Genomic DNA, 27,637 nt, shown 5'->3' on the forward strand with positions numbered 1-27,637 from the left:
GATTGATACATGGCTAGATCTACCTCGCAGCACCTTCTCTGTGAGTGACTGCAGTGTGACCTAGAGGAATGAGTCCCCTAGACAGGGCAGGAGGCAAATGAGTACAAAACAAATCTGGTCTATTTCTTGTTTTGATCCACTCCATCTATCTTTTACATCTTTGGCTGGCAGCAGACGGTGCAGAAGGACTGCAAGCCATCCACATCTCATGGCTGCTCGGCAGAAGATGGCACAGTACGACTGCTAGCCATCCTCATCTCTTGCCTGCCTGGCAGAAGATGGCACAGTACGATTGCTAGCCATCGTCATCTCTTGCCTGCCCGGCAGAAGATGGTACAATACAATTGCTAGCCATCGTCATCTCTTGCCTGCCCGGCAGAAGATGGTACAATACGACTGCTAGCAATCCGTATTGCCTGCCTGCTCACCATTAGACGGTTCAATACGACTGACTGCAGGACTAAAGAGAATGACCTGGTCAAGTCACCAAAAATTTAGTCCCTGCGCCCATGTCTGCCCAGGCGCTCCCAGCCGACGTGGCCAGGAGCACCTCGGACATGACGAGGACGGCTACCAGTCGTATTGTACCGTCTGCTGCCACAAGGCAATGGGTTGCTGCTACTGTGTAGCAATGCCGTGCCGCGTCTGCCAGCACCCAGGAGACATACAGTGACGGTTACCTGAGCGGGCTCCATGCTTGCGGTGATATGGCGTCCGCACAGGTAACTCAGGAAAAAAGGCACGAAACAATTGTCTGCCCTTGCTTTCACGGAGGGAGGGAGGGAAGGGGGGGACTGACGATATGTACCCAGAACCACCCGCGACAATGTTTCAGCCCCATCAGGCATTGGGATCTCAACCCAGAATTCCAATGGGCAGCGGAGACTGCGGGAACTGTGGGATAGCTACCCACAGTGCAACGCTCCAGAAGTCGACTCTAGCCTCGGTACTGTGGAAGCACTCTGCCGAGTTAATGCACTTAATGCACTTCTGTGGGGACACACACACTCGAATATATAAAACCGATTTCTAAAAAACCGACTTCTATAAATTCGACCTTATTCCGTAGTGTAGACATACCCTTAGATTTACCAAGCCAGCACAAAACAGCTTCTATTGCACCTCACTGGTTACTCAGAAGTCCAAACAATGCAGTTCCCTTAAAATGGGCAACCTCCGGCCTCCATCCAGACACACGTCAGATATGATGATGATTACTGAAAATCATATTTCATCATATAAAAGAAAAGGTTCTTCCAATCCCAAAGGATCAGCTACACATCCAGGTTCAATTACAACTTAGATCTTACCCAAAATACACGCTTATAGTCAATTCTTATTAACTAAACTAAAATTTATTAAAAAAGAAAAGAGAGCGTATTGGTTAAAAGATCAATATACATACAGACTTGAATTCAATTCTTGAGGTTCAGATACATCGCAGAGATGAGCTGGTAGTTGCCAAAAGTCCTTTTAGAAATAGTCCATAGGTTATAGTCCAATGTCCATATTCAGGGTGACTCCAGTCACTGACTAGGGATCTCAATCCTTATGGCTTAGGGTTTCCCCCTCTTGAAACCCAAAGCAGATCTGAGATGAAGAAGGATCATGTCCCAAGATTTTTATACATTTCCTTGCAGCCTTTTGGCCTGAGAAAACAATAGGCTTAACTTTCCTTCTTCCAAACATCATGGCAATTAGCACAGGATAATTTATCCATTAAACAGTTCAGACACAGGTTATCACAACCTTTAAAGAGACATAGACAATAATACTATTTCACTCAAGTATCTTCCTAAATGTTAATATTCCTTTTTTGATCTTTGAATCAAAGCTATAGCCATAGACAAGACTTGTTTGCTTACATCACAAGACCCGAGCAAACATCTACTCTTCTATCTCTAACAATACAGGCTTGCATTTCAAAGCTCTATTCATTTACATATCTTCCTAACCAGTCTCTAAAGTTCAGCCATGGGTCAGGTCAGTCTGTGAGTTAATTAACTCTTTCTGGCCCTGTCACCTTTCAATGAGCTATTATATTACACACATAACGTCACAGAAGGCAACAGGATTAAGAGGTTTAGAAAATATGATTTATAAGGAAAGGTCATAAGGAATAAGAGGTTTAGAAAACATGATTTTTAAGGAAAGGTTGAAAGAATTGGGAACTTAGCATAAAGAAGCTAAGACCGAGAGGGGGATATGATAACAGTCTCCAGGTACGTACAAGGTTGTTATATACGTGGTGTCTGAGAGGTCACGCTGGTGGGGGTGGAGTGGTGGAATCTGCATTATGAGGTCCCCGTCATACCAGACAAAACCACGTCCAGTGGTATCTCTGTACCAGCCAGGGGACAAAGGTTGGACTAGCAGGACCAGGGGTTTAAATCCGGACGAATGGACAGCCTGGACCATTGTGACCATGCAGTCTGACGCCCCTGGAACCCAGGTCCCAGAACCTCCCCAGACTCAGTAATTCCCACTGACCATCTTAGGCCAAGGAGCTGAGGCCACGGCATCGGGGAGGGAAATCCATCACCCACCCTTAGGTGCCGCAGCTTCCCCTCCTCCCCCCCTTCAGTACGCCACAGCACAGGTATTGGGTATTGGGGTCGGAGATAGAAAGCTGTGGGGGAAGCCCCGCCCTCTGCCTCTCCTCGATGTGGGATTGGACCGTGCACCTGTCACTCAGGCTATACAGTCACTACAGGCCCCTCCTCCCGTCACTTTTGAAATCCAGCCGCGAAGTGTCAGGCGCTCCCTCGGGGGAGGGAGAGGTACATTTCCCAGCAAGCTCCGCGGGTGGAAGGGGAGATATTTGCGAGGCGGCGCGGGCCGTTGCGCTCAGAGAGAGCCGCTGGCGTGGAGCGCGCGGCCGGTAACGTTCCGGGCAGGGCAGACTCCGGCCGGGCTCGCGGCGGCCGTTTCCGAGCCGCCCACACCTCGCGGCGGCGCCATGGGGCCGCAGGAGCCGGCGCGGAGCGGCCCCGCCGCCCTGTCCCCGGCAGCGCTGGGGAAGCTGAAGCAGCGGGCGGCGGAGTGCATCGAGCTGAGCGCCGGGCGGCTGGGCGCCCTGAGCCGGGAGATCTGGAGCCGCCCCGAGCTGGCCTACGAAGAGCACCAGGCGCACGGCGCCATGACCCGCTTCTTCGCCTGCGCCGAGCTGCCGGGGGCCGCCTGGGCAGTGCAGCCGCACTACAAGCTGGACACGGCCTTCCGGGCCGAGTGGGGCTCTGCCGCCCCGGCCCCGCGGCCGCTGCACTTGGGCTTCCTGTGCGAGTACGATGCGCTGCCCGGGATCGGACACGCCTGCGGCCACAACCTCATCGCCGAGGTGGGGGCCGCTGCGGCCCTGGGCGTGAAGGGCGCCCTGGAAAGTCTGCCCCAGCCGCCCCCCGCCGCAGTGAAGGTGAGAGCCGGCGGGGAGGTGGGCGATCCGTCGCTCCAGGAGGAACCTGCCCGGGGAATGAGGGGAGCTGGCCCAATTTGGTCCCATCCCGTTGCTGCCCAATACAGCCTCTCATTTCCCAGCCTTAGCTCGCTCTTCCTGGCCATCAAAGGCACCAAGAAGCCTTGGTCTCCAGCATGTTTGTTCAGTAATTCCCTCGCCCATCCCTGTGGGGTTTATTTTTCTGCCAGTCAGGTGTGTTTAGAGGGACAAGGTGGGCGAGGTAAGATCTTTTATTGGACTGGCTTTTTGTGGGCGAGGGAGACACGGGGAGTTCTTCTTAAAGTGTGTGTATATAACTGCAGCCTGCCACTGACACCCTGGTTCTCACCAGCCTTTGTTATACGGCAAAGCGTGGCTGTTTGTGAGCCGTCAGGGTTGGAGGCTACAGCAACAGGGCATTGCAAAACACCCCAGGTTACAGGGTAGGGATGATACAGGCCCCCTCCACTGGTCTGTGTAAACATGAAATTTTGTCTCTCTCTCCAACAGAAGTTGGTCTAATAAAAGATATTACCTCATCCACCTTGTCTCTGTGACATCCTGGGGCCAGCATGTACAGCACCACTGTGTACAACAAAATCAGGTTGAAAATTTTGCTGACCCCTAACCTTCTCTTCTAGATCACGGTGCTGGGGACTCCTGCAGAAGAAGGTGGAGGCGGAAAAATAGATCTCATAGAAGCTGGTGCTTTTGATGATCTGGATGTTGTTTTTATGGCCCATCCAGCACAAGACGATGCTGCTTATTTTCCTGATGTGGCTGAGCATGAGTAAGTAAGGTGTTTGAAAGACTTTTTTTTTTGCTTTCTGTACATCGGAACCTTTTCAGCAAAGGGAGACCTGCTTTTAAAGTGGTTAAACTTGGAGTCTGGTAATCACTGGTATTCCTCAGATATAATATGTAGTCAGTTCATGAGAAAGGTGATGTACTCGGTACTGAGCACTGAAACCCAGTTCTTGTATTCTCCTAAAATGTAATGTTCAGGCCTGCATCTGTTATGTTTTTTGTTACAAGAATTTTAGAGTTAGTATCTAGTCAGGGTAGCAAGTGGTATTTCATTTAATTGATAAAACTTAGATATGTCATGTTTAGTTAAGGAAGCCAACACAAATCCTGACTCTGCAATTCAGAAATTCAGAGTTAGAAATAATGCATTATTATATAGCATATTATGCTTTCTGGGAAAATATTTGTCCATGTTGGTCCCACAAAATTCTACTCCTGAATTGTCTTTCTCAGACACTTGCTGTATTTTATTGCTCAAAGATGCAGTCTTTTTGTGCAAGCTGTATATTTTTCAATTTCCTGAAATTCTTTATTCTCCCTCGGACTGATTCTTTTAAAATATCCCAAAACAAACATTTTCATGCATCTTAAAGCCTTCTAAAGTTAATTAAGTAAAATTAAAAAGTAAATATTTTCCAAAGTATGATTGTTTCCATCCACAATGATAGATACAATAGTGTTCAAACTAAAGCACTGTTAGCCTTAATTGGAAGGGGGGAAATGTTCAGACTCTTGAATTGGAGATGACTTTGCTCTCTATTCTAAAGCAGAATGAAAGCTAGTTGATATAAAACAACATTGCCACTAATTTCAAGAGCGTGAAATGCTTTTTTCTTGAAGAACCCATGTTTCATGGCTTTATATACAGGTACTATCCAAGGATTCAAGAGCAAGCTGTAAAAATTGTGTTTTCTCCATTTACCCTGTTGGTAGCCAACCAGTTTGTCCCACTTCTGCTTCAAATTAATCTTGAAGATTTGCTTAAATAAAAGTTATGTAATTCACCAGAAATAATCTGTCCTCTTCGCAAGTAAATTTACTTACATCCTATATGAGTGCACAGCTTTCCAGGTTTCATAACAAAGTAATGAAAGTGTGTGATTTCAAATTCACATTAACTTGGCAGTGCCTGCCTCTAGGTTAGTATCTCTGAAAAGACATTGTTTTCTCTCTCAAGCAGAAGATTTAACTAGTCTTTGGTCTCTGAGGTTTTTTCCTCCTTCATCTGTGTCTCTGGGACTGATTGCAACCTGCCCTTTTCATCTCAAGGACCCATCCTCCCGAAGTAAAATAGAGTAGCCTGTGCCCAAGATTTTGCAGTCTGTATTTTCTCAAACTTTTTATTTCCTCTACAAACATTTAAGGCTTATTTGATCCTAGACCGTAGTCAGTAGTATGTTTCTGCAAATGTTAACTGCTTCCTATACCTAAAACTTCATTAATGTAAATGTATAACTTATACATCTTATGGTTTCTTTTGACAGACTTTCATTTAATAGACTTCCAATTCCTGTCCACTTGCCTCCTCCTTAATCACCTCATTCTTAGTTTTGTATTGTTGAACAAAAAGGATCTGGTTCTCTGTTCTGAAGTGAACTGTCTAGTGCTGGGGGGAGGGGGAGTTCTCAAACTGTCACAGCATGGATCATTTTGTCAGATTCTTGTGAAAAATCTCATCTTCTAGGCAAGGTTGTATTACATTCCTGTGGCAACAACAGAATCTGCATGGAAAAGTAATGTTGGGAAAGTCTATATTGTTGCCTTTAGAGTGATATGTGCTTTTACTTTGAAAAACTGTGCACACTACTTTTTGCTCTTAACTTCCTCTCCCCTTCCACTTTTCCATTGGGTAGAAACCAGGAAGAGAGCAAGCACCGTGAAACATGGCATGCTCCCTGTTTACCATCACTAAGTCCTCCTGTGGACCAGTTTTGGGATCTTTGAACTAGTGGTGCGAGCGTAGGATAGACAGTCAATAGATCTGGGCTCTATTCCCAGCTATCCATTGCAAAAGTCACATCTATGCTCATTCACTTCAGTTCATGGAAAACGGTGATAGGATTGTTGAGGCTTAATGTTTGCCTTGGATGAAAGGCTGTCAATAAGTTTGAATAACTGAATAAATATTTGTTAAAAGGCTCTTTAGGAAGCTGATAGGTTGTTAAAGTAAATGGTCTCTTTTGCCCCAGAATGCTTATGGTATGGATTGGCTTCATTTTGAAGTTCAGGTTGCACAGTTTTACAGCCTTGCAAAAACTACCCAATCATTTGAACTGAATAACTTTTGTGCTAGGCTTCTGCATTTCTAAAGGCTAGGGTATAATTTGAGGAATTGGAGTCAGGTGGGAGGGAGGAAGATGGGATGTATGTTTGGGGCTTGTAACAGTGCAGGTTTTATTTTAAGACACTAAAGGTGCATTCACCTCCATATTTGAGGCTTCTTTTCTGCCATCACTAGCCCCAAGGATCTTCAAAGCTAACTTACATTTTGGCTAATGTCTTCTGGCCACAAGTTATAATTTTTTACTTACACTGAATTTATACAAGCTGTTTTCTGAGATGAAAGAAAAAAGTATCTGATAATCACCTCCTTAAAGACTGTTTTGTGTCTTTGCCATATCTTATTTCAAATGGATTGTCCTGAAACTTCAATGATGTACATCCAAAAATCTTGGTGAGATTTAGTTCATACTCCATTACTGAGTTGGGGGGGGGAGGGAATACTCAAGAAGGTGTTTGTGGGTTGTTTTTTGGTTTTTGTTTTTTTTGTTAACTCGAAACCTCAGAATGGGGTGGTCTGGCTCCAGCGGATTTGGGACATACATGACTAGTGAGGACATCAGCTTTAGTTTAAAAATACAAAAAACCCAAAACAAACCTCTCCTCTTCCTGTTTGTGGGTATGCAACCCCCTTCTCAAACTACCCCATGAACTGTTGTTTCTTGCCTAATACCAGCTATTGGCTGACAGCCAGAGTTCTTAACCCACTTCTGGTATCTTCTCTGCCCCTTTTTCCCTCCACCGCTAATCTTGTAGCTCTATTCCCTGTACATTCCTTCAATTATTCTCAAGTTGGTACCAACAATATCTCTAGGGAAAACTGTCAATATCCTTTCCCTGGTACCTGAGCCAAACTTTCACTTCTCTAAGGCAATAAAGTTCCACTGCAGTGGGGGATGACTGGATAATGGAAAATCTAGGAACTTACTACTTGCCACATTTATGTGGCTAGGAAGAGGTCAGGAAGCTCTCCAGAATCTGTGCCCTTGAGTAAGAGGTTTAGGTCATAAGCACCTGGGCCAGATGTGTCCTATAACTGACTTCAGGTAATCTTTCTGTCCATTACTTCAGCAGGCTTCTATTCTGTACCAGGTTCCATAGATTCTTGCTCCAAGTTTCAGATTTGCTTCCTTGAACATTGTATTAAAACAAATCCGTTTAGGATTATTATAAATTTAATCTTAACATTTGCAAGTATGAAAGGCTGCAGTTGATGCACCCAAATGAATTTTGCTGCTTAGTGATAATCTGATCACTAAAGGGCAAAGTTAAGGTAATTTGAATGCCTTATCTATGACCTTCTATATTGCCAAACCAGAAACTGGTGCCTTACTCGTCAATAAAACATATTTCGTTAGTGATCATTAGAATACCGTACTCTGAAGTATACAGTGGTTATATTGATTTTAGTCGTCTTTGTGACTATACATTTAGCACATGCTCTACTGATAGCATGCTGAAGATTATTTTATGTGCCACCAATTGACAAGTGTCATTAAACAGTGAACTTGTCTTTTTATTATAAACCTCTTAGGCCCAGATAATGGAGCTCTATGAAGCGCACACAAAGAACAAAGCGGTATTAGCAAAGCATCATAGTGCAATACCTTCATGTGGTGCAAATTATAAAAACCAATAATCTTGTGCACATGTTTAATGGTGCATGTGTTCAGTGTTTCATCTGCAAGTAGTATCTTCTCCAAGTATAAGACTTCAGACATCAAGATTTGAATGAAAACAGATGTAAAAGGGAAATAGGCTGCTAACAGTTCAGTCGCTTTACAAATTCTATCCCATGGACAAGTGTTTTCTTTATCATAACCCTTACTCTGAATTTCCTGAATGTCTAAATTTCATGGTTTTTCTTTAATTTACAGAGGGTTGTCTTTTTGCTCTGGGAATACATTTAATTTAAAGCTTCAGTAGCCTTAAGGAGTTTGTTTTCAAAACATGATGAGTTCTTGCTAAGGAAAAATGTTGATACTGATTGCAGATAGGCAAGAACTTAAAGGTATAGATTTGATATTGTCAATAAGGAACTTCAGAGTAAATTATGCTATTTGTACAATGCATCTAATTGCTGTCCATGTTGGCAACCAGCACCTGGACCTCTTTGGATATGTCTACACTGCAGTTGGTGTGATTGCAGCTCAAGTAGGCATACCTGTGCTAGCTTTACTCTAGCTAGAATGGCTCAAAATAGTAGTGGTGATGCAGCTGCAGTGGCTTCCCTGCTATTTTTAGTTATGCTATCTAGATTAAAGGTACAATCACACCTTTTGATTGCAGTGTAGACATGTTAATCCTGTTGAAATCTGCCTTAATGGTGTGTAGACAACTTTTATCTACTTATCTGAATTTCAAGCATCTATCATCTTCCTCTAACTGCATATTCTTATAAATCACATATAGGAGAGGGGAAGCACAAAAAATTGCAATGGACTTCCTTTTAACCATTTTTTCTATGTAGTTTCATCCTGCTTCAAATCTATTTTCTTCTCTGGCTCATCTTACCTCTGCCCTAGAGACACTACCAATTTCTGAGGAGGAGGTAAAAGAGGCTTTATGCTAGCCCATACCCTGGCTTCTATTATTAAATGGTTAGGTGCATAGTAGGACTCTTGCTGGCAAGAAGTGGATGGCAATAATTTATATAGCAGGATATAGCTATTTTTACTACAAATCTGTTCTTAACCTTTTTAAATGTATATAGTGCATTTTTCTATTTTGTTTTCAACTTTGGCGTGTTGGTAGAGTTTGGGGAGGGAAAGGACAAACTTAATTTCTAAATCTCTTTCAGGATCTATGTGGTGGTGGTTAAAGGTGTTTAGCTTCCCAACATTTTAGGGCCTGGTAAATCACAGCTTAATCGTATGCTTCAAAAACATTGATATAAAATTTTAATCGTTGTTGGGTGAATCCAAAGGGACTTTGATTTTAGTGTTTAAAAGTGGACAAAAAACAAATAAGTCATGGCTTTTATTTCCTAGTGTGACTGTGAAATACTATGGAAAAGCTTCTCATGCTGCTGCTTATCCTTGGGAAGGAATAAATGCATTAGACGCTGCTGTTCTTGCATACAACAATCTGTCAGTTTTAAGACAGCAAATGAAACCAACCTGGAGAGTTCATGGTGAGAGAGCTTCATTCAATCTTATGTCCACCAAGTAAGACTTCTGGCTGTTTGGATACTGACTGAAAAAAATCCTAAATATTGCATTGTTACATTTAACTGGAAAAGTAATTTGAAATAATTACATTTTTCATCCAAATACCTTTCTAAGGGAACTTCTGTGGTACCATCAACATTTAGTATAAACTGTTGAATGCAGACCAATAGGAGGGCAGTATGGTCTAAAGTCATAAGCATTCTTCCTCTACATTTACACAAATGAGACACTTAGTATATTAATATAGATTTAATATTTACACAAACCGAATGTAGCACTTCATAACTGCCAAACTTGTCTAAGAATCAAGACACTAATGGTGAAGACGCTGTATTGGTATAACTATAGCCATACAACTGCTTTGTAAACTGGAAACAACATTTTTAGGGAAACTTGACCAGCTGGAACAAGATGTGACATGAGCAATAAAAGCTTCCCTTGATAAAGGTTTAAGGATCTTGTCACTTAGTTGAGGCAACAGCTAATAACCTTCCAAGGAGCCTGAATTTGTAAAATGAATGTCCTAAGCTATCCTCTAGTATTAAAATATATATTTTAGGCCTCTGATTAATGTCAAACTGAAGTATATCTTGAGACCTCCCTTCAGCAATATTTTGAAAGATTAACTTTTTTGGAGGCGGGGAAGAGTAAGGCTAGGATTCTAGGCAGGCTTATTTTTCTTCCCCAAATGTTGCTAGCTTGCCAAAAGTACTAGGAAAATCAGTATTTTGTTCTTTGACTCTTTCCAGTTTTGTTAATGTGTTACAGCCCATGTTTAAACAGTTTTCTCCTGTACTTTCTTTCTTTGGAAAAGTACATATTGTAGTGTGTGCGTTGCACAAATCTGCTTGACTGCCCACTTGCCAATTCCTTGTTTGAGCAAAATAACTTTTGCTGGCATCCATCCATTATTCTTATCTCAAAGCCTCTGCCACCATTGGGTGCAGTGCTCTCCTCTTCTACTTTAGCTTATGTAGCATTTGGTTGCCATATCTTTCAGGACTTTCGCATTCTGAATCAGTATTTCTGTGTATTGAGACTACAGGATCTTGTTCATATTTGCCTCTTGATAGCCCTACCCTGCCAGGTGCCAGTTACAGTAAGCAATTGGTAGTGCTCACAATATTTTGAACGGCCCTTGAATTCAAGTGTACTAACATAAGGTGATTTCTTAGCTTTGGTTGGAGTCTTAATCATGCCAGCTATATTAACTGGCAGGTATGGTATGGGAACACTAGCAACAGGTCTCTTCCCACTGAAGTTATGATAACAAAAGATAGTTAGCTGTTGTGGAGAGAAGAAATCTAATGTGTTGCTGAGTAAGTTGTGTAGAACATATAACAAGAAATAACTTTATTCATTAGCTGGCTTTTTCCATCCCCATATTTGGACATGATGGACTGGTATTCATTTGTTTGAAGGAACATTTTCTGTTCAAACTTGGCTCAAATTAGGCTTTTGTAAGAAAATAAGATTTTACAAAATTTAAAATCAATGGAGATGTTTCCAAAGAATGGCCAGAGTCAATGAGGATACTAGCGAGTTTGCTTTCTTTGTTGCAGCAAATGCCAATTACTTTGCAATGACTAATTTAAACTTGTCAGTGTGCTAAAACAGGAGAACCTGAAGTTGACGAGAAGCCAACTGATCTTTTCTTCATTGTCCAAACTAGCAAAGCAAAATAGCAACACATGGCATAAATGATAAAGTAAACTTTCAAAAACCCCTAGAGCTTTTGAATCCAAGGTGGTCTTTGTAACATAGGTAAGGATACTATTTTTAAAAAGTTTAACTTAACACTACCAGTATGGCTGTAACCATGAGGAATGTGAAAATCAAGACGTATGCTTTTGTAACTTAAACTCTGGAGAAGTACTTGGCTATATTTAAACTAAGTGCTTACATTTTGATCTGTGAACTTCTGTTACGTATTCATTCATTTAATTTCTCTTGTTGTCCCAGCATTGTCAAGATTGTTTCGTAGTTTAGAATGTTTGCGGTGAATAGCAGGGGAGAACTGTAAAGCTACTTTTGCCTTTTTTGTGTGTGTGTATGAACTCAAGGTGAATAACTGAGTTGTCTCCAAAAGAATGCAGTGATACCAACCTAAGAAGTCTGTATACATGATATGTTGTGAAAGCTTCTCTCTCTTTTCAGCTGAAGCTGGTCCAATAAAAGATATTGCCTCACCCACCTTGTACACTGATACTCCTTTCTATTGCGCAGACTGCAAGGGGAAATAATTGAGTCCAAATTCAAAGTTTTTTAAATGGTTATTCTCAGTACTTAGTGCTCAGCTGATGCCTTATTTCTAATACTTTTTGTTTTGTGTGTGCAGCTATAAATGAGGAGCTTCATAAGGCAGAGTAAGTAAGATTGCTTGATCCTTTGCAACATTCAATAATTGGGCTCTTCTCTTCTGTAGGCATAATAAAAAATGGTGGCGTGAAACCTAATATCATCCCTTCTTACACTGAACTAGAGTTTTACTTGCGTGCCCCTTCACTGAAGGACCTTGCCATTCTGACAGAGAGAGCTGAAAATTGCTTCAAAGCAGCAGCTGTGGCCACAGAATGCAAAGTAAGAAATCTAGAGCTGATTCATTTATTTTTATCATTTTGAAGTTAGGCCAAAATGGGAGCCTAAGTCTTCATTTATATGGTTTGTATCACCCTTACCTTTTTTAAAGCAACCTAAAATTTAGATCTCTAAGTACTAATCTGCTACTCTACTATGTGCTGAAAAAGATTTTGTTGGTGAGGAGAAATATTTAGTTGCTACAATTCTAAATATTCTAGATTTTTCAACTGAAGCTTTCCCCAGTCTTATGCCATAAGTAAAAGTGTTCCCAATAGTTCACTCAGGTTTTAAAAAAAAATTGTATCGGTCTTGACCAAGTCAGGACATCTTGCAATTTATTTCTAACTTCTGAGACTGTAGTTTAAAGTATAGCTAGTGGCTGTCTGCCATATTGCTGTGACAGAAGTGTGTGTGTGTGTGTGTGTGTGTTCATGTGTTGTAAAGGGGCTAACTAATTTGTAGCCTCAATACATGGTGAGCGAGTTAGTGAGGACCAAGTTAAAATTCATGGAAGGCTCTTAATGAAAATTGCTTTCCCTACTGGCCTTTGCTCCAGTTAGAGAAGAATTTCAATAAGGCTAGTTTATAATAAAGGTAAATCGGCAAGGCCTCAGTGTAAACTCTGACCAAAGTCATTTCTCTGGCTTTCTTGCCTGTGTCTTTTTTCCAAACCACATGGGTTCTGGGTGAAGCTAGATTGCCTACTGTGGATGTTAAAAAGGGCTGTTGTTATCTGGACAGAATTAGGCATGGGAGAAATCAAACAGATTGAGTCTTTAGTGATCTATCTAATGACTTGCAGCTCAGCTTGCTAGTTACAGTAGAACCTCAGTTATAAACGCCTCAGGAATGGAGGTTGTTCACAACTCTGAAATGTTCATAACTGAACAAAACGTTATGGCTCTCTCAAGTTACAACTGAACATTGACTTAATACAGCTGTGAAACTTTACTATGCAGAAGAAAAATTCTGCTTTCCCTTTAATTTTTTAGTAGTTTACATTTAACACAGCGCTGCCTGATTGTGTATTTCTGGTTCCAGATGAAGCGTGTAGTTGACTGGTCAGTTTATAACTGGTGTTTGTAACTCTGAAGTTCTACTGTACTTACAATGGGGGATCTGTTGAGGCAATATTATAAGGAGGAAACAAGCCTAAATAGGCCATGTCTACACTTCAAACTTTGGTCGACAGAAAATGTATAGTTGCTAAACCTTTGTACCTGCTCAAGTGATATACTTATTTGGTTGCTTGTGTCCGTGCTGTGTGTACTCAGCAGGCTTGCTTGTATTGATGAAAAGTGAAGATAGATATCCCAGTATGCTGCCGTTCAGTGCAATGCCTTTTGGGAAACTTTCTCAGTGTGTTGTGGGGTAGAAATTAGCTGCACAGAGATCTCTGGGAGTTAGGGGTCAAGTTCCCAGTATGCAACTTTCTCCATCTCATAGTGTCATCCATTTCCCATAATTTTTGCGCCTTAAAAAAAAGTGTGCCACAAATTTGCTCGGCACTTCTTAGAGTCTGCCATCTCACAGAAGTGTGGAGCACACAGAGATCTGTGCTGCTCTTGTGAACATTCAGATACAGGATACATGATTCTCCTGTATTTGCAGACCCACTGGAAATACTGCAACAGGGGATATGACTTCTTTGAGAACAGTTTGCTCAGAGACAAAGTGAAAAACAACTTGGTGGTGATCAGGAAGCAGCTGCAGACAGTGGAGCACCATTGTTGGACCCAAGAAACAAGCAGTGAGTGGTGGGATTGTATTGTAATGCAGGTTTGAGACTATGGACAGTGGTTGCAGAATGTTCAGATGTGAAAGGCAACATTCCTGCAACTGTGTGCTGAGCTCACCCTAGCCGTCCAACTCAGACCATAGACTTTAAGGTCAGAAGGGACCATCATGATCATAGCCTGACCCCTTGCACATTGTAGGCCACAGAACCTCACCCACCCACCCCTGTAATAGACTCCTAACCTCTGGCTGAGCTACTGAAGTTCTCAAATCATGATTTAAAGACTTCAAGTTACAGAGAATCCCCCATTTACACTAGTTTAATCCTGCAAGTGCTGCAGAGGAAGGTGAAAACCTGCCAGGGTCTCTGTCAATCTGACCTGGTGGAAAATTCCTTCCAGACTCTAAGTAAGTATGGTGATCAGTGGTTCTATCTCAACCTTTTTCGTTTGAACTGCTAAAAAATAGAGTTGAATGGAGGTGTAGACCCCTTTGGAAATCTTAAATGTAGTCTGTGGACCCTGAGGGGTTCATGGACCACAGATTGCCCAGGCTGTCTAGTGTCCCTTGGGACAATGGTTCTCAATCTTGCTAGCCAAAGACTGTTTCCATTTTGGTAACGCCCTCCCTGCTGTTTTGATATGTACAGACACTTCTGAGTCAAAAGCTCAGGAAACACAGATGGTCAACAGCTGCAAACTATTAACTTCCAAATCATGTCTTAGCTTAAAAACCAACTGCTCTGCTCTGATTTGTATTTCAGTGTAAAGCAGTGGATGTCTGACAAATGCTGTCTATTTGCCCAGCTTCTTGCCCATAAAGTATGCGCTTGGTGTTGGGTGTGGCAGAAGAACCTGAATACAATAGAATTGCTATTATATCCTCATATCTGACTTTTGCAGACTGAGTTTTGAGTGAAATCATCACCGCATGCTTCATCTGCTTGCAACTACACCCAGACAAACCCTTCAGGAATTTGTGTGGGTTTAACAAAGGGCAGAATTTGGTCCCTGACAGCATTTTAAAGCACATTGTGTTTTGTCCACATTTGGGCTAGAAGCTTAACCCAAAAGGAATGACTTGGCCTATGAAAAGGTACCATTAAATGGACAAACTTCAGCAAAGTTGATTCAGGGGCACCCATCTGCTTTTATGTGGGATAACTGACATGAAGCTGTTGCGAGTAAGATATGGAGCAAGGAGGCTGATGGCTGGATCCACAACCTTTCATCTTGAAATGTCGCAGTACACACACACTAGCCCTGCCTCTTCTGTGTGAGTTGAGGGGACTCCCTGAAGGACAGTGTACTTAAAAAAACAAAAACAAAAACAAAACAAAACAAAAAAAAACACTCCAAGAGTTAGATACAAAAGTATTGGCTTCCATGAAGCTGGATAAAGGACAGGATCACCTGTTCATCTCAGACCCTGGGGGCTGACATTTGAATAGAAGATGGGAATCACCTTGAAGCAGGAAAAAGCTAAGAAATCCACAGACATAATGATTTGGAATCATCCTCTGAAATGGCAGGGCTGGGGAGCAGGTGATGGCAGGAAGGGATGACAGCACACAACAGAATCTGCATATGTAAAGCCTGCAAAGTGACTGCTGCATTTTATAGCCTGCAGGTTAGGACAGCCTGAAAGCATGTGGCACTCCTGCTTCTGAGCTATGGCAAACCACCAAGGCCAGCCCATAGGTGACAAGTCACAGCCAAGAAGCAGGTGTTTGTGCTGTGGCTTTCACTCAAACTGAAATGTATGGAATGGAATGTAGCAATCAAGCTCCTCTGCTTTTTTGAGCAGCAACACCTCTTGCAAACAGTAACCACAATTTTACACAAGGCTCAATGCAGCAGATACCTGATGTTGATCTTGCTTGCAAATTCATTTTTGAAAATCATCTTCTAAACTGTTGGGGAAGTGGTTTGTATTATCTGTTCTGTTTCAGGCATTTTAGCAGGAACAGAAATGCAGATCACTCATCTTAGTGCAGTGGTTCTTGGCCTTTCCAGACTGATGTACCCCTGATTTGTCTTGCGTACCCCAAGTTTCACCTCACTTAAACTACTTGCTTACAAAATCAGACCTAAAAATACAAAAGTTTCACTGCATACTATTACTGAAATTGCTCGCTTTCTTATTTTTGCCATATAATTATAAAAATTAATTGGAATATAAATACAGTAGAACCTCAGTTACGAACCCCTCAGGAATGGAGGTTAACTCGGAAATGTTTGTAACTCAACAAAAGGTTATGATGGTTCTTTCAAAAGTTTACAGCTGAACATTGACTTAATATAGCTTTGAAACTTTGCTATGCAGAAGAAAAATGCTGCTTTTAACAGTCTTAATTTAAATGAAACAGAATTTCCTTACCATGTCAAATCTTTTTTTAAACTTCCCCTTTATATTTTTTTTAGTAGTTTTACATTTAACACAGTACTGTACTGTATTTTGCTTTATTTTTTTTCCTCTGCTGCTGCCTGATTGCATACTTCTGGCTCTAAATGAGGGGTGTGGTTGACCAGACAGTTCATAACTGAGATTCTACTGTATTGTACTTAGATTTCAGTGTGATACTTGAGCCTGTTTTTCACTTGGGAGTCTTGTCTGAAGTCTGAGTCCCCCTGTCCAGGGCTGAAGCATGTAACTTAGCTTTGCAGGATCCCCTGTGGCTTGGGGCCCCAGGCAGTTGCCTTGCTTGCCACCTTCTAATGCCAGCCCTGCACATGCGATTTCCCCCTAAACTTGTCACACGACCCCCCTGGGGGTTGCAATCCCCAGGTTGAGAAACACTGATCTAGATGAGTGGAGTACTCTCTGGAAGACCTCTGTGTACCTCCAGGGGTACGTGTACCTTGGTTGAGAACCTGAGTTGCACCCTGAGCATGTACACAAGACTCATCAGCCAGACACCTGGGAAAGAATTCTCCACAGTAACTCAGAGCCTTCCCCATCTAGTGTCCCATCACCAGCCATTGGAAATATTTGCTGCCAGCAGTTGCAGATCAGCTACATGCCATTGTAGGCAGTGTCATTATACCATCTTCTCCATAAATTTACCAAACTCAGTCTTGAAGCCAGTTAGGTATTTTGCTCCCCTTTCCCCTTTGGAAAGCTGTTCCAGAACTTGACTCCTCTCATGGTTAGAAACTTTTGTCTAATTTCAAGGCTAAACTTGTTGATGGCCAGTTTACATCCCTTAGCGCTTAACTTAAATTAACTCCTCTCCCTCACAGACATAGCAGAATGAGATCTGCATGGACAGTGGAGAAGCAAGTGGCAATAGCATTCTGGAACTTGCTATGCTAGATTGCTACTGTTTAGTGGGAAATTATTTTGGAGCTGGAAAAATCAATGGTCGGGGTTTGCTGGAATTATTAATATTTGAAATTCTTAATTGTAGTGTCTGAAACCACCAGACACAAATTTAACCATAATTCCTTTATTAAATCCAAAGGCCAAATAGCTATTTATACAATTGCTTTAAATGTGTAACTGCCTAAAAATAAGCAGTCGCTACACCGAATACAGTAACAATATTCATAAGCATATGATCAATATACTTACGAATAGGCCAGAGGAGGGATGACCGTGCATTCTGGTGTGCCCCAGAATGGTCAGGAAGGGTCTCCCAAAGAACGTTTCTAATTTATCTCTCTTCAGAGACTTCAGTGAATTTCAGCTTTATCAAAAACCCAATTTGAAGCAGTTCATCCATCTTACTTTCCTTTCTCCAAGGCCTTCCTTTCTTATCTCCTTCCCCAGTCCTCCTTGCTTAGCAGTAGAAGCATGGGAAGATTTATGCTTGTTTCTTTTAAGAACATTTTCCTGTGTCGTCTTATTGCAGCTTTTCACTTACTTTTTGGACCATACATCTTTCCCACACTGCAAGCAATATTACTTGTTCTCATGACCTTCTACTTCCTGATTGGGGCCTTTTCCATACTAGCTACAAATCATAAAACAGATATTTTCTTAACTTAATTTAGTTAACTTTAACTATGTCCACATGGCTATTGTCATACAAGTGTGTAGAGCCATTAGTCATTTCCTGCTATGGAGGACTTGATTTTTGGCAATGTGCAGGACATAGTGGACGGATTTGCTGCAGTGGGGTTCCCAACCTGCAGCAAGGTGATAGATGGCGTACATATCCCTATTTTGGCACTGCACATCCTTGCCCACACAGTGCATCAGCAGGAAGGTCTACTTTGCTACGTTTATACAAGCATTGTTGGATCACTGTGGATGTTTAATTGATATCAGTGGGGGCTGGTCAGGGAAAGTGCATGACATTCATATTTAAGAACACAGGACTGTTCAGAAACGTGCAGACAGGAACATTCTTTCCTAAGTGGTGGGTTACAATTGGTGATACTGAAATGCCAACAGTGATTCTGGGGGATCCAGCCTACCCCTTGGTCTCTGAGTTCCGGAAGCTGTACGCTGGCCACTTGGACAGCACCAAGCAGGTGCAGAAACCAGTTGAATGTGCTTTTGGTACAATGACGGTACGTTGGTGGTTGTTATCCACTAGATTGGATCTCCGTGAAAAAAATATTGTTATGGCCTGCATGACATCTGTGAGGCAAAGGGGAAAAAGCTGCCAGAATGGAGGGTTGAGGTGGCTGAGTTTGAACAGCCAGACACAAGGGCCATTACAAGAGCTCAGTGTGGAGCTACATGGCTGAGGGAGGCTTTGCAAGAGCATTTTAATGCTCTGTTACAGTAGCGTTCTGTGCCTGGGCCAGGGCCCGAAGCTTTGGGTGCTGTTAGGAATTATGTAGTGCTTGCTGTACCTTTATTAATATGGCTGGGTGGTTTCCTGAACCTATAAGTTCTGTGGTGCTGTACATTTATAAGCACGGGGTTCTTTGATTACTGATATGCATTCAGAGATGTTTGTGAAAAAATGATTTTATTTAAAAAAAATAGTTTGTTTTTCTGCACTGTTTCTGCCACTCTGTGCAGAAACAGGCAATGCAATACAAACTTTTAAGATAAATAAACGGAACAGAATTTTAAAATTGGAAAAGCAGCAAATATTTGTCTATTTCGTGCACAAATGTAATCTGTTGTGGCTACATATACACTGACCTGTGAGAACCACAGTTGGTATATGTGAAGCTGGGGTTTTCCTTGCTGTCTCCCAGCATGAAGTGGTAAGGGTAAGGCTGCAGCCTGTAAACGACCTGTGATATGCTGGAGGATGTAGGGAACTGCTACCATGAAGTTCTCCAACCTCTGCAAAGGGCAGAGAGCCTGGGATTTTTTGACTTGTCTGGCAACCAGGGTCTGTAGCAACTGAATTTGCTGACTGAAAAGACCCATTGCGTCCTGCTCCATTTTGCCTCTCCTTGTCCTGGGTCTTTCTCCTGTCCACTCTTTCCTTCTCCGTGTCATCTGCCATGTTGCCCATCCAGGTCCTTTGTTCCCACTCTGGTGCAGCACTGGCTTGCAGGATCTCACTGAACATGTCCTTTTCTTTCTCTTTGTCATTAGAATTGGGTGTTTTGTGGGTGTGGAAGGGGCATACTTCAATGCCGCAGCAGCTGCTGATTAGAAACAACTATATCATTGGATATATCTTAACAGAAAGGGAAAGATACATTTCAAAACTCCCTTCCTTTTTTCCCATTAAATACTTTTAATAAGACATCCTTATAGACACTTAAACTTTGGAGCAACTCTGCACAGCCCCATTCTCCAACCCTAGCCATGGTAAGTGTAGCCTGCTGGGAGGGGGGAAGGAATCCTCAGGAACAATAACACTTCAGCCCTCATTGCGTGGGTGTGAGTAGAGAGCAATGACACTGAATATTTCCCCAGGCAGTGGTGGTTTTAGTGGATATCTCACTCCTGCCTGTAGAAAAGGAGCACAGCTGCTACTGGTGTTGTGAAGCTGCCTGGGTCTATATGCCACTAGCCTGTTTACTGCAATGGTAGCAGCCAAACTCATTGTGGAGTGGCATGGGAAAGTGTACTGCAGGGGAAGAAATAAGGCTACAGTTCCTAGAAATCTTTGGGTGAGGATTGTGGCGTATGTTCATGAAAATTTTAATCCAGATATCTCAGGAAGATACAAGGGACAGTCCTTATGTACATAATCAAACTGCTCTGTATGGACTCTCTGCATACAAGGGAATGAAAAGCAGATACCAGCTATACAGTAACTCCTCACTTAGTCGTCCCAGTTAACGTTGTTACGTTGCTGATCAATTAGGGAACATGCTTATTTAAAGTTGTGCAATGCTCCACTATTACATTGTTTGGCTGCCTGCTTTCTCCACAGCTGGCAGCCTCCCTACGTGCTGTGTCGTGTCTCCCCCCCCCCGCCCCCCCAGCGCCTCCTGCCCGCTGGCAGACCCTGCGGATCAGCGCCTTCCCCTGCCTGGAGCAATCAGCCGGCTTGCAGCGTTTGAGGGAGGGGGGAGGAGCGAGGACTCGGCGCGCAGGCTTCCCTTACCTCCTGAACACCGCAAACCAGCTGATTGCCCCGGGCAGGAGGTGGGGGGAGGGCAGGGGAGCCTGCGCACCAAGTCCTTGCTCCCCCCCCCGCCTCCTAAACGCCGCAAGCCAGCTGATTGCCCCAGGCAGGAGGAAGGACTCTGCACACCTCCCCCTGCCTCGTGCCCGCAGCAATCAGCTGGCTTGCGGTGTTCAGAAGGGAGGAGCGAGGACACAGGGTGTGAAGTGGAGGGGGAGAAGAGGCGGGTCAAGGGTGTGAGCTTGGGGGGAGGAGGGGAGCGCGCAGGCTGAGGGTTGAGCCCCCCCCCCCCCCGGTGCTTGCAGAGTAGGGGAAGCTGCTGCTGCTGCGCAATGTGCTTCTCCTAGCCTGCAGAACCTTCAGCCTCCTTGCCTGCCTCATCTCTAGTGCCAGTGGGCTGTGCCTGTGTAGGGTAAGGCAGGGGCACCTCCCAGCAAATGATTGAAGCTGGCTTGAAAATCCTGAGTGGTGACTATCCTGACAGGGAACACAGCTCCAAAGTGATTAGGAGAATTGGTCATCTAATGACTTGCTATAAAGAAATTTACCAAGGAAAAAACAGAGCAAAACAACAATCTCTCTAGATGTGTCTTTTCGAGTTCAGAAAGTTCAGCAAGAGGAGCACCTCAACCAAGCTTCATGCTCAGCAATGATGATTGTAGTATTAAATTGCTTGTTTAAAATGTAGATAATGCCTTTTGTCTGGCAAAAAAAAAAAAAAAAAAAAAAATTCCCTGGAACCTAACAACCCCCCCATTTACATTAATTCTTATGGGGAAATTGGATTCGCTTAACATCGTTTCACTTAGTCGCATTTTTCAGGAACATAACTACAACGTTAAGTGAGGAGTTACTGTACCTCTGTTGTATCACTGTCTCTCCTTGTATTAGTAAAAGAATAAACTAACAAGACATAGGTATTGACTTTGGGTTGGGCTGGGTGCCATCTTTAAATTTAAATGTAAGGAAAAATGTATGTTTATCTGAGGTCCCTTCCCCTTCATCTGGCTCGTCTATGCTTTGGCTGGTGACACTCTGTTGGGCTTCTCCAGGGTATCCCTGGTGGTCTGTGGGATCTGTCGGAGATGGCATACAGCTCGTTGTAAAACCAGCAGGTCTACAACTCAGCAGCAGATCAATTGTTGTCCTCTCTGATCCTGTGGTTTGCCTGGCACAGTTTCTTCACTTGTTGCTGCTGATCCCTGTCACACCCCTTTGTCTGCATCCCCTATGCAGTCTTTTCTTAGATGTTCACCTTTGTACGTTTGTTTTGTAGCTGTGCTTGCACAGTCTCTTCTCTTTCCACAGGCCCAGGAGATCCAATATCTCTTGTCTGGAGCAGACAAGAGTGCGTCTATTGCGTGGAGCCAACATGATCAGTTGTGTGCAGCTGCCCAACAAAGGAGAACTGCTAGGTGTGCTCACCATGCTGGCCAATTAGGAGGAGGCATTTCAAAAATAACTGGGGTATTTTTGAGGAAGTGTGTGGTTTCCAATCTCTGTGACCCTTGGGCAATGGAATTGACCATTATGACCACAAAGGTCACGGATGCAGGGAATGGGGCATTGTGTCAGGGTCGACACAGCTCAATCAATGTCTACACTCGTGCTGTGTCAACCTCAGTAGCATCACTTTTTGGGGTGGGGAGCATGGTGGTTTTACTGTTGTAATGGGGTGCTTATTTTGTCTGAAGACCAATTTGAGCATAGACACATACAGAAATAGGTCAACATAAGTCGCCTTACGTTGAGCTAATGTAGCATAGACCAGGCCTTGATAACTTCTGTTTTCTAAAGATGCTTTCCACCAGGATTCTTGCTCCTGGAACTTGGCTTCCTAGTGTGAAACTGTCAGAATTCCCCAACTTCGTTTTTGGCCAGGCAGTAATTGAATAAATGCTGACCGTCAAAGGGTCACTCCTTTTGAAAAGAAAATGACACTCTTAAACTTTGCTCTCAATATCCGTAGGATATAAAATGTAAATGAAGTGTTGATTTGTTTAAAAACATGACATTTTTGGTTAAACTTAGCCTTGTATTGATATGGAAATGTAACCATTCTCTTTTTTCTTGGTGAGGTGGAAATCAAGGGTGGAAGGCATGACTACTACAATGTGCTTCAGAACAAGAGCCTGGAGAAAACTTACATAGAGAATGGAAAGGAGCTTGGAATGAAATTCCTTTCAGATGAGCCTTTTTTGAATGGTCCATCAGGTAACCATGGAACTTGTTTTTATCTCATTTTTGAGGTGAGATCTCTCAAAGGTTGCTTTGACTATTAGCTGACTTAAAATGTCAGAACTTGATCAGGATTTCTTATTAACTGCCTATATTCCAAATGGAAATGTGGGGAAGAGGGGAAATTAAGTGAAGATAACTTACATCAGTAAGGAAGGCAAATGAGTAAATCACACTCTTCAACTATATTAACCCATACTTTCATGTTGATTACTGCAAATTTGTTTGTGTAGGTGAAACCCTAAGTTCTAAAGATCAAAGTAGTGCTTTTTTTCTAAAAAATTTTTTCTAAAAATTTCAAAAAACATTTCTATCACTGACACCCAAAATGTGTAGAATTTAATGAGGAAATGCAGGGGAGATTCTCCCTGCTGAGTCTTGGCTCTCCATCACAAAACAGATGGAATGCCCAAAGCGGTTAAATTCTCTTGGTCCATAAGGGCAATGGTAGCAAGAAAGAGCATGAATTCCCCACTAGTGGTATTCACGCTCCCCTCCTGATCTTAACAATTGCCTTCAGAATCTTCCAGCTTTGACCATGGTCAGCAAAGGAGCTCCCCTGCAAAAGCTGCCCCTCTATAGCTGCTCTTGCTCTAGCTTTTCTTCATCCCATCCGGCATTAATGGCTTTGGATAACTTTTACTGTGTTCCTCCTGGCCTTCATTCAGATTGGTGGGTCTTCACAACTTTTTGTGTTTCTCTTTTGTGGTCATGGTGGGAAATGGGAGAAACCCAGGAATTCTGACTAGGGAACTGGCCTCTGGAGACCTTGAAACTCAAGTTTCTCTATGGCCTGGCCTTTATTTTGTGTATCGAGTGTTTGTCACTATTTATAAGGTCTCTGCTTCTTTTAAGGTAAGAGGCTTAATGACTTAAAGGTTCAATGTGGATTTGATATATTCTTTTAGGACAGAGTTTCCCAAAGTTGGGATGCCGCTTGTTCAGGGAAAGCCTCTGGTGGGCCGGGCTGGTTTGTTTACCTGCCACATCCACAGGTTCGACCGATCGCAGCTCCCACTGCCCATGGTTCGCTGCCGCAGACCAATGGGGACTGTAGGGAGCGGCGGCCGGTACATCCCTTGGCCCTTGCTGCTTCCCACAGCCACCATTGGCCTGCAGTGGCGAGCCACAGCCAGTGGGAGCCGTGATCGGACAAACCTGCAGACACGACAGATAAACAAACTGGCTTGGCCTGCCAGGGGCTTTCCCTGAACAAGCAGCTTCCCAAGTTTGGGAAACACTGTTTTGTGATATCTGGTCTCACAATGGACAGAGAAGGAAGACTGCTCAGTTGCTTCTGCAATGTCTGTACATCAGAGAAGTCAAACGTGCAAATCTGCTTGCAGGTGTTGCCCTAGGAGGTTAAGCATTTTGAAGAATTACTCAAGTACCTCAAATTGCAAACTCCAATACTCTGCTTATCTGGCACAGAGCTAGCCTCGAGTGAAGGAGAAACCCCTAAGTGTGAACATGATCTGACCTTGACTTGGTGCCATTATGACTTTCAGTGCCGTGACCTGATTCCCCTTACACCCTGTTGTGTAGCTTCACTACAAGATCTTTTTTATTCCTTCAAGACCAACAGCTTCGTGTGCAAGAGGCCCCAACACTTGAGATGATGGCATACTTCGACTTGTCAGAATGAAGCAGAGCCTCCACATAAGAGACCAAGGCAGGTTGCGAGGGAGCCAGCAGTTCTCAAAAATATCCCTGTTAAAAGCTAGGACTCCATAGTGAAGCTTCTTGAAATCTTTGGATTTTCCCTCCTCCATTCATGTTTGTGAGAGAGGCAGATGATAACTCTGGGTTCCATTATATGCTCAGTGATCTGACCAAAGTTTCAGTATCCGCTTCAAGGCATGCTTCTGCCCCTTTAGTAGTTGGACCTCTTGGTGCACTTCTCTGTTGAAGTTGGCACAGCATTGTGGCCACAAAGGCTGTATCTCCACAATGGAGACTACCACAAGCCAAAGTTAATGTTTCCTGAATCAAATTTGACTACCAAGGCAGCAACTAGAAAGGTCAAGCCACTTGTGTGACAGCAATCTGATTAGCTGGTGGCAGAGGCCTGTTGCTTGGATGCACAGTGATCAGAAGACTTCTGATAGAAATAGTATTCTTCTATTGAGGAACACAAGATGGTGAAAAGAAGGGAAAAATCTAACATTACCCAGTCTTTGCAAAAGTTGTCTGACCACATGGTTTGAGTTGATGGTGTCTCAACATCTGACTACCTTAGGCTCATCACAGATTTCTTTCTAAGTCAGTAGTGAAATGATCTTCAGAAGATGGGTTACCATTTACCTTTGTCAGCAGCAGCAAGAAAGATGCCTATAGTTCTGCTCCAAAGGGGAGATGCATAAGGAATCTCTTATGGATCACTTCTGATGTGCTGGGGCAAAAAGTACTAGGATGTCTGACAATTCCATGTATTCTTTTAATGATCAGAAAAATAAAACCAGCTCAAATTCTCAATCTGATTTGAGCTAGGCAATACTAGCACATAGAACTCCTGGAGCCTCCATTTTGTCTCCCCAGGTCTGTGAACTGTTGACTAAGAAGATGGTCTGACAGTCTGTGCCACTGGACCTTAAATGCATCTGATATGTGCTATGCCAAAACTGGGGTTTATTCAGCACACACTACTAAAGTGGGAAAGGCTCATTGTGTGAGCAAGAGATAACAATGTTTCTGTTCTGCTTCCCTTTTGTCTATTGTGGACTACTTGCTCCACGTAAAGCCTTATGCTTTCTGTTCTCAATGTATGAGATGAAGATTGCCAATAAAGAGACTTGAGAATATATCTCCTTACAAAGGAAAGTTGTAGTCTTTAAGACTTAGTGGTGAATTGAACTAGTAATGCCTTCCTTCCGGTCAAAGACATGGATCTGTCGGTGCTTGATAGAGGTATTTTTTGAGTTTGAGAGAACCCTTTATTTAATCTGTCATTAAAGACAAATTTTCTAATTCCAGTCACAGTGATAAGAGTGAACAGTGAGTTCTAATAGGAATTCCTCTTTTGCAAATTCTTCCCAAAACCTCATTCTCACCAGTGGGAAAACTAGACTCCATATATGGATAGGACATGTCATTCAGCAAGTAGGAAACACTTCATAACTCTTGAATGATCAGTATGAAGGGAATCCCATTTCCAATCAGCACCTGTATAAATGGCTTATGCTCTGTATTGAGATACTATGCTTACCTCAAGATGTTAGAACTCTTGTGTCGAGCGGTGAGACCTCACTGATGGCATGTGTCTAATGTTCCCATTGTAAAAATCTACAGGACTGCTATGTGGCATCTTTACAAAACATTAATCTTTTGATTTGGCATCAAGAAGTGACCTTACTTTCCGAGGGCTCTTCTGTAATCCTTGTTTCACTAGAATTCCTCAGCCTTACTTTGAGTTGTACAGTTAGCTTAGACTCCCACAAATGAGAATAGATAGAAGCCACACCAAAGAAATTGCTGCTTACTGTGGTATCAAGTTCTTCAAGAATGTTGCTTTAGTATATTCACACTTGAGGGATGGCACCAACCTGGTGCTACTGTTTTCTAGAAGGCTTCCAAAGCTCAGCAACTAGCAGATCTCTGCAAGTGCCTAATTGTGGGCACAGAGCCTTGGGCAGAGTGGTTCTAGAATGCTCGTATATCTCCAGTCATCTCAAATCCTGCCACTAACCCTGAGGAGGAACAGATCTCTCTAAATCTTTGCACTTACTGATCTGTGTTAACTTGTTCCATGTGCACTTCTGTTAAATAGAAGTGCAAAATCAAGCTAGTATTGACTCTGCTTTGTTAGTAACATGACCAGATATGGTGATCTAGACAGTGATACTGTACTGTTTTACTACAGTTCAGGTGTGTATCCCAGATTTTTTTAATTGTCTTAAGATGTACATTATAATACTTGTTCATTGAGCAAGCTTCATTGTCTCTTCATAGGTTCCACTGACTTTGGGAATGTTACATATGTGGTTCCTGGGATTCATCCCTATTTCTACATTGGCTCAGATGCATTGAATCATACTGAGCCATACACTACAGCTTCAGGTAATTGTTTTTGAAGTGAACAGGGCTCTAATTTATAGGTGTTCTTTGAAACTTTAAATATAGAAGAATATCCACTAACACTTTATGATTAAAGCCACATTCAGTAAAGTACTAGTCCTAAAATATGCCTCATACAGTTTTGAAGAATGTCATCCTATTTTACTTTCTCTCCTATAAAAGGTTGCCTTTATAAGCAAATAAGTAGCAAATGTTGCGTTATAGGATAGAAATTGAACAACTATTAACTAGCTTGCTAGAAATATTCCTGCAATTGTTTGAGACTAATGTACTCAGATTTAAGTAACTGTTAAGAGGGTGTATATAAAACATTGGTTTTGATCAGTTAGTATTTACTATAAATTAACCAACAGTAATCCACCAAAATACAAACACTTGGAAGAGCTGGAGATGCAGAAGATTAAGTGCTTGTCAAGTTGGGCACTGGTTTTGAATCCTGCTATGGTAAGCCTGTAAAGTTCTAGGTGCTCAGGTATTAGTGATCACATAATAAGTACATAGATAGCAATGGTATTTATTCAGTAAGTATTTCAAGAATTGACTGTATACTCTTAAAAAAATCAGATGGGATCAAAGAGCTAAACAGTTGTTCCTCAATCAAAATTGTAACTTTTAAAGGCTGAAACAGCCATAGAAACTAAAATTGGCTCGAGAATACTTTTCATATTTTCCAAATTGAAAACTGAGTGGTGGTAGGTGTCCCATATTTAAGGTTGAAGCTTCCTGTTAGAAGCCTGACTCTCTTTCAAGTTTGTGCCGCACGGTTATTCAGAAAGAAATCTGATCTTCCTGAAATTGTACATGTTGCATCTTAATTTTCTGGGA

General features: G+C 42.6%; 1 protein-coding gene across 1 annotated transcript in view; it reads left to right on the forward strand.

Annotated features, from left to right (window-relative positions):
- Positions 1-2,400: 2,400 nt before the first annotated feature.
- The window catches only part of PM20D2 (peptidase M20 domain containing 2), a 35,825-nt gene continuing 10,588 nt past the window's right edge, over positions 2,401-27,637 (forward strand). The window contains exons 1-7 of the mRNA XM_074947568.1: positions 2,401-2,430; positions 2,585-3,412; positions 4,075-4,223; positions 9,511-9,653; positions 12,116-12,270; positions 22,579-22,714; positions 26,687-26,794. Of these exons, the coding sequence (XP_074803669.1) occupies positions 2,401-2,430; positions 2,585-3,412; positions 4,075-4,223; positions 9,511-9,653; positions 12,116-12,270; positions 22,579-22,714; positions 26,687-26,794 (1,549 nt within the window). The remainder of the gene's footprint in view (positions 2,431-2,584; positions 3,413-4,074; positions 4,224-9,510; positions 9,654-12,115; positions 12,271-22,578; positions 22,715-26,686; positions 26,795-27,637) is intronic.

Source organism: Natator depressus, chromosome 3 (genome assembly GCF_965152275.1).
Source record: "Natator depressus isolate rNatDep1 chromosome 3, rNatDep2.hap1, whole genome shotgun sequence".
In the NCBI taxonomy this organism is placed as follows: Eukaryota; Metazoa; Chordata; order Testudines; family Cheloniidae; genus Natator; species Natator depressus.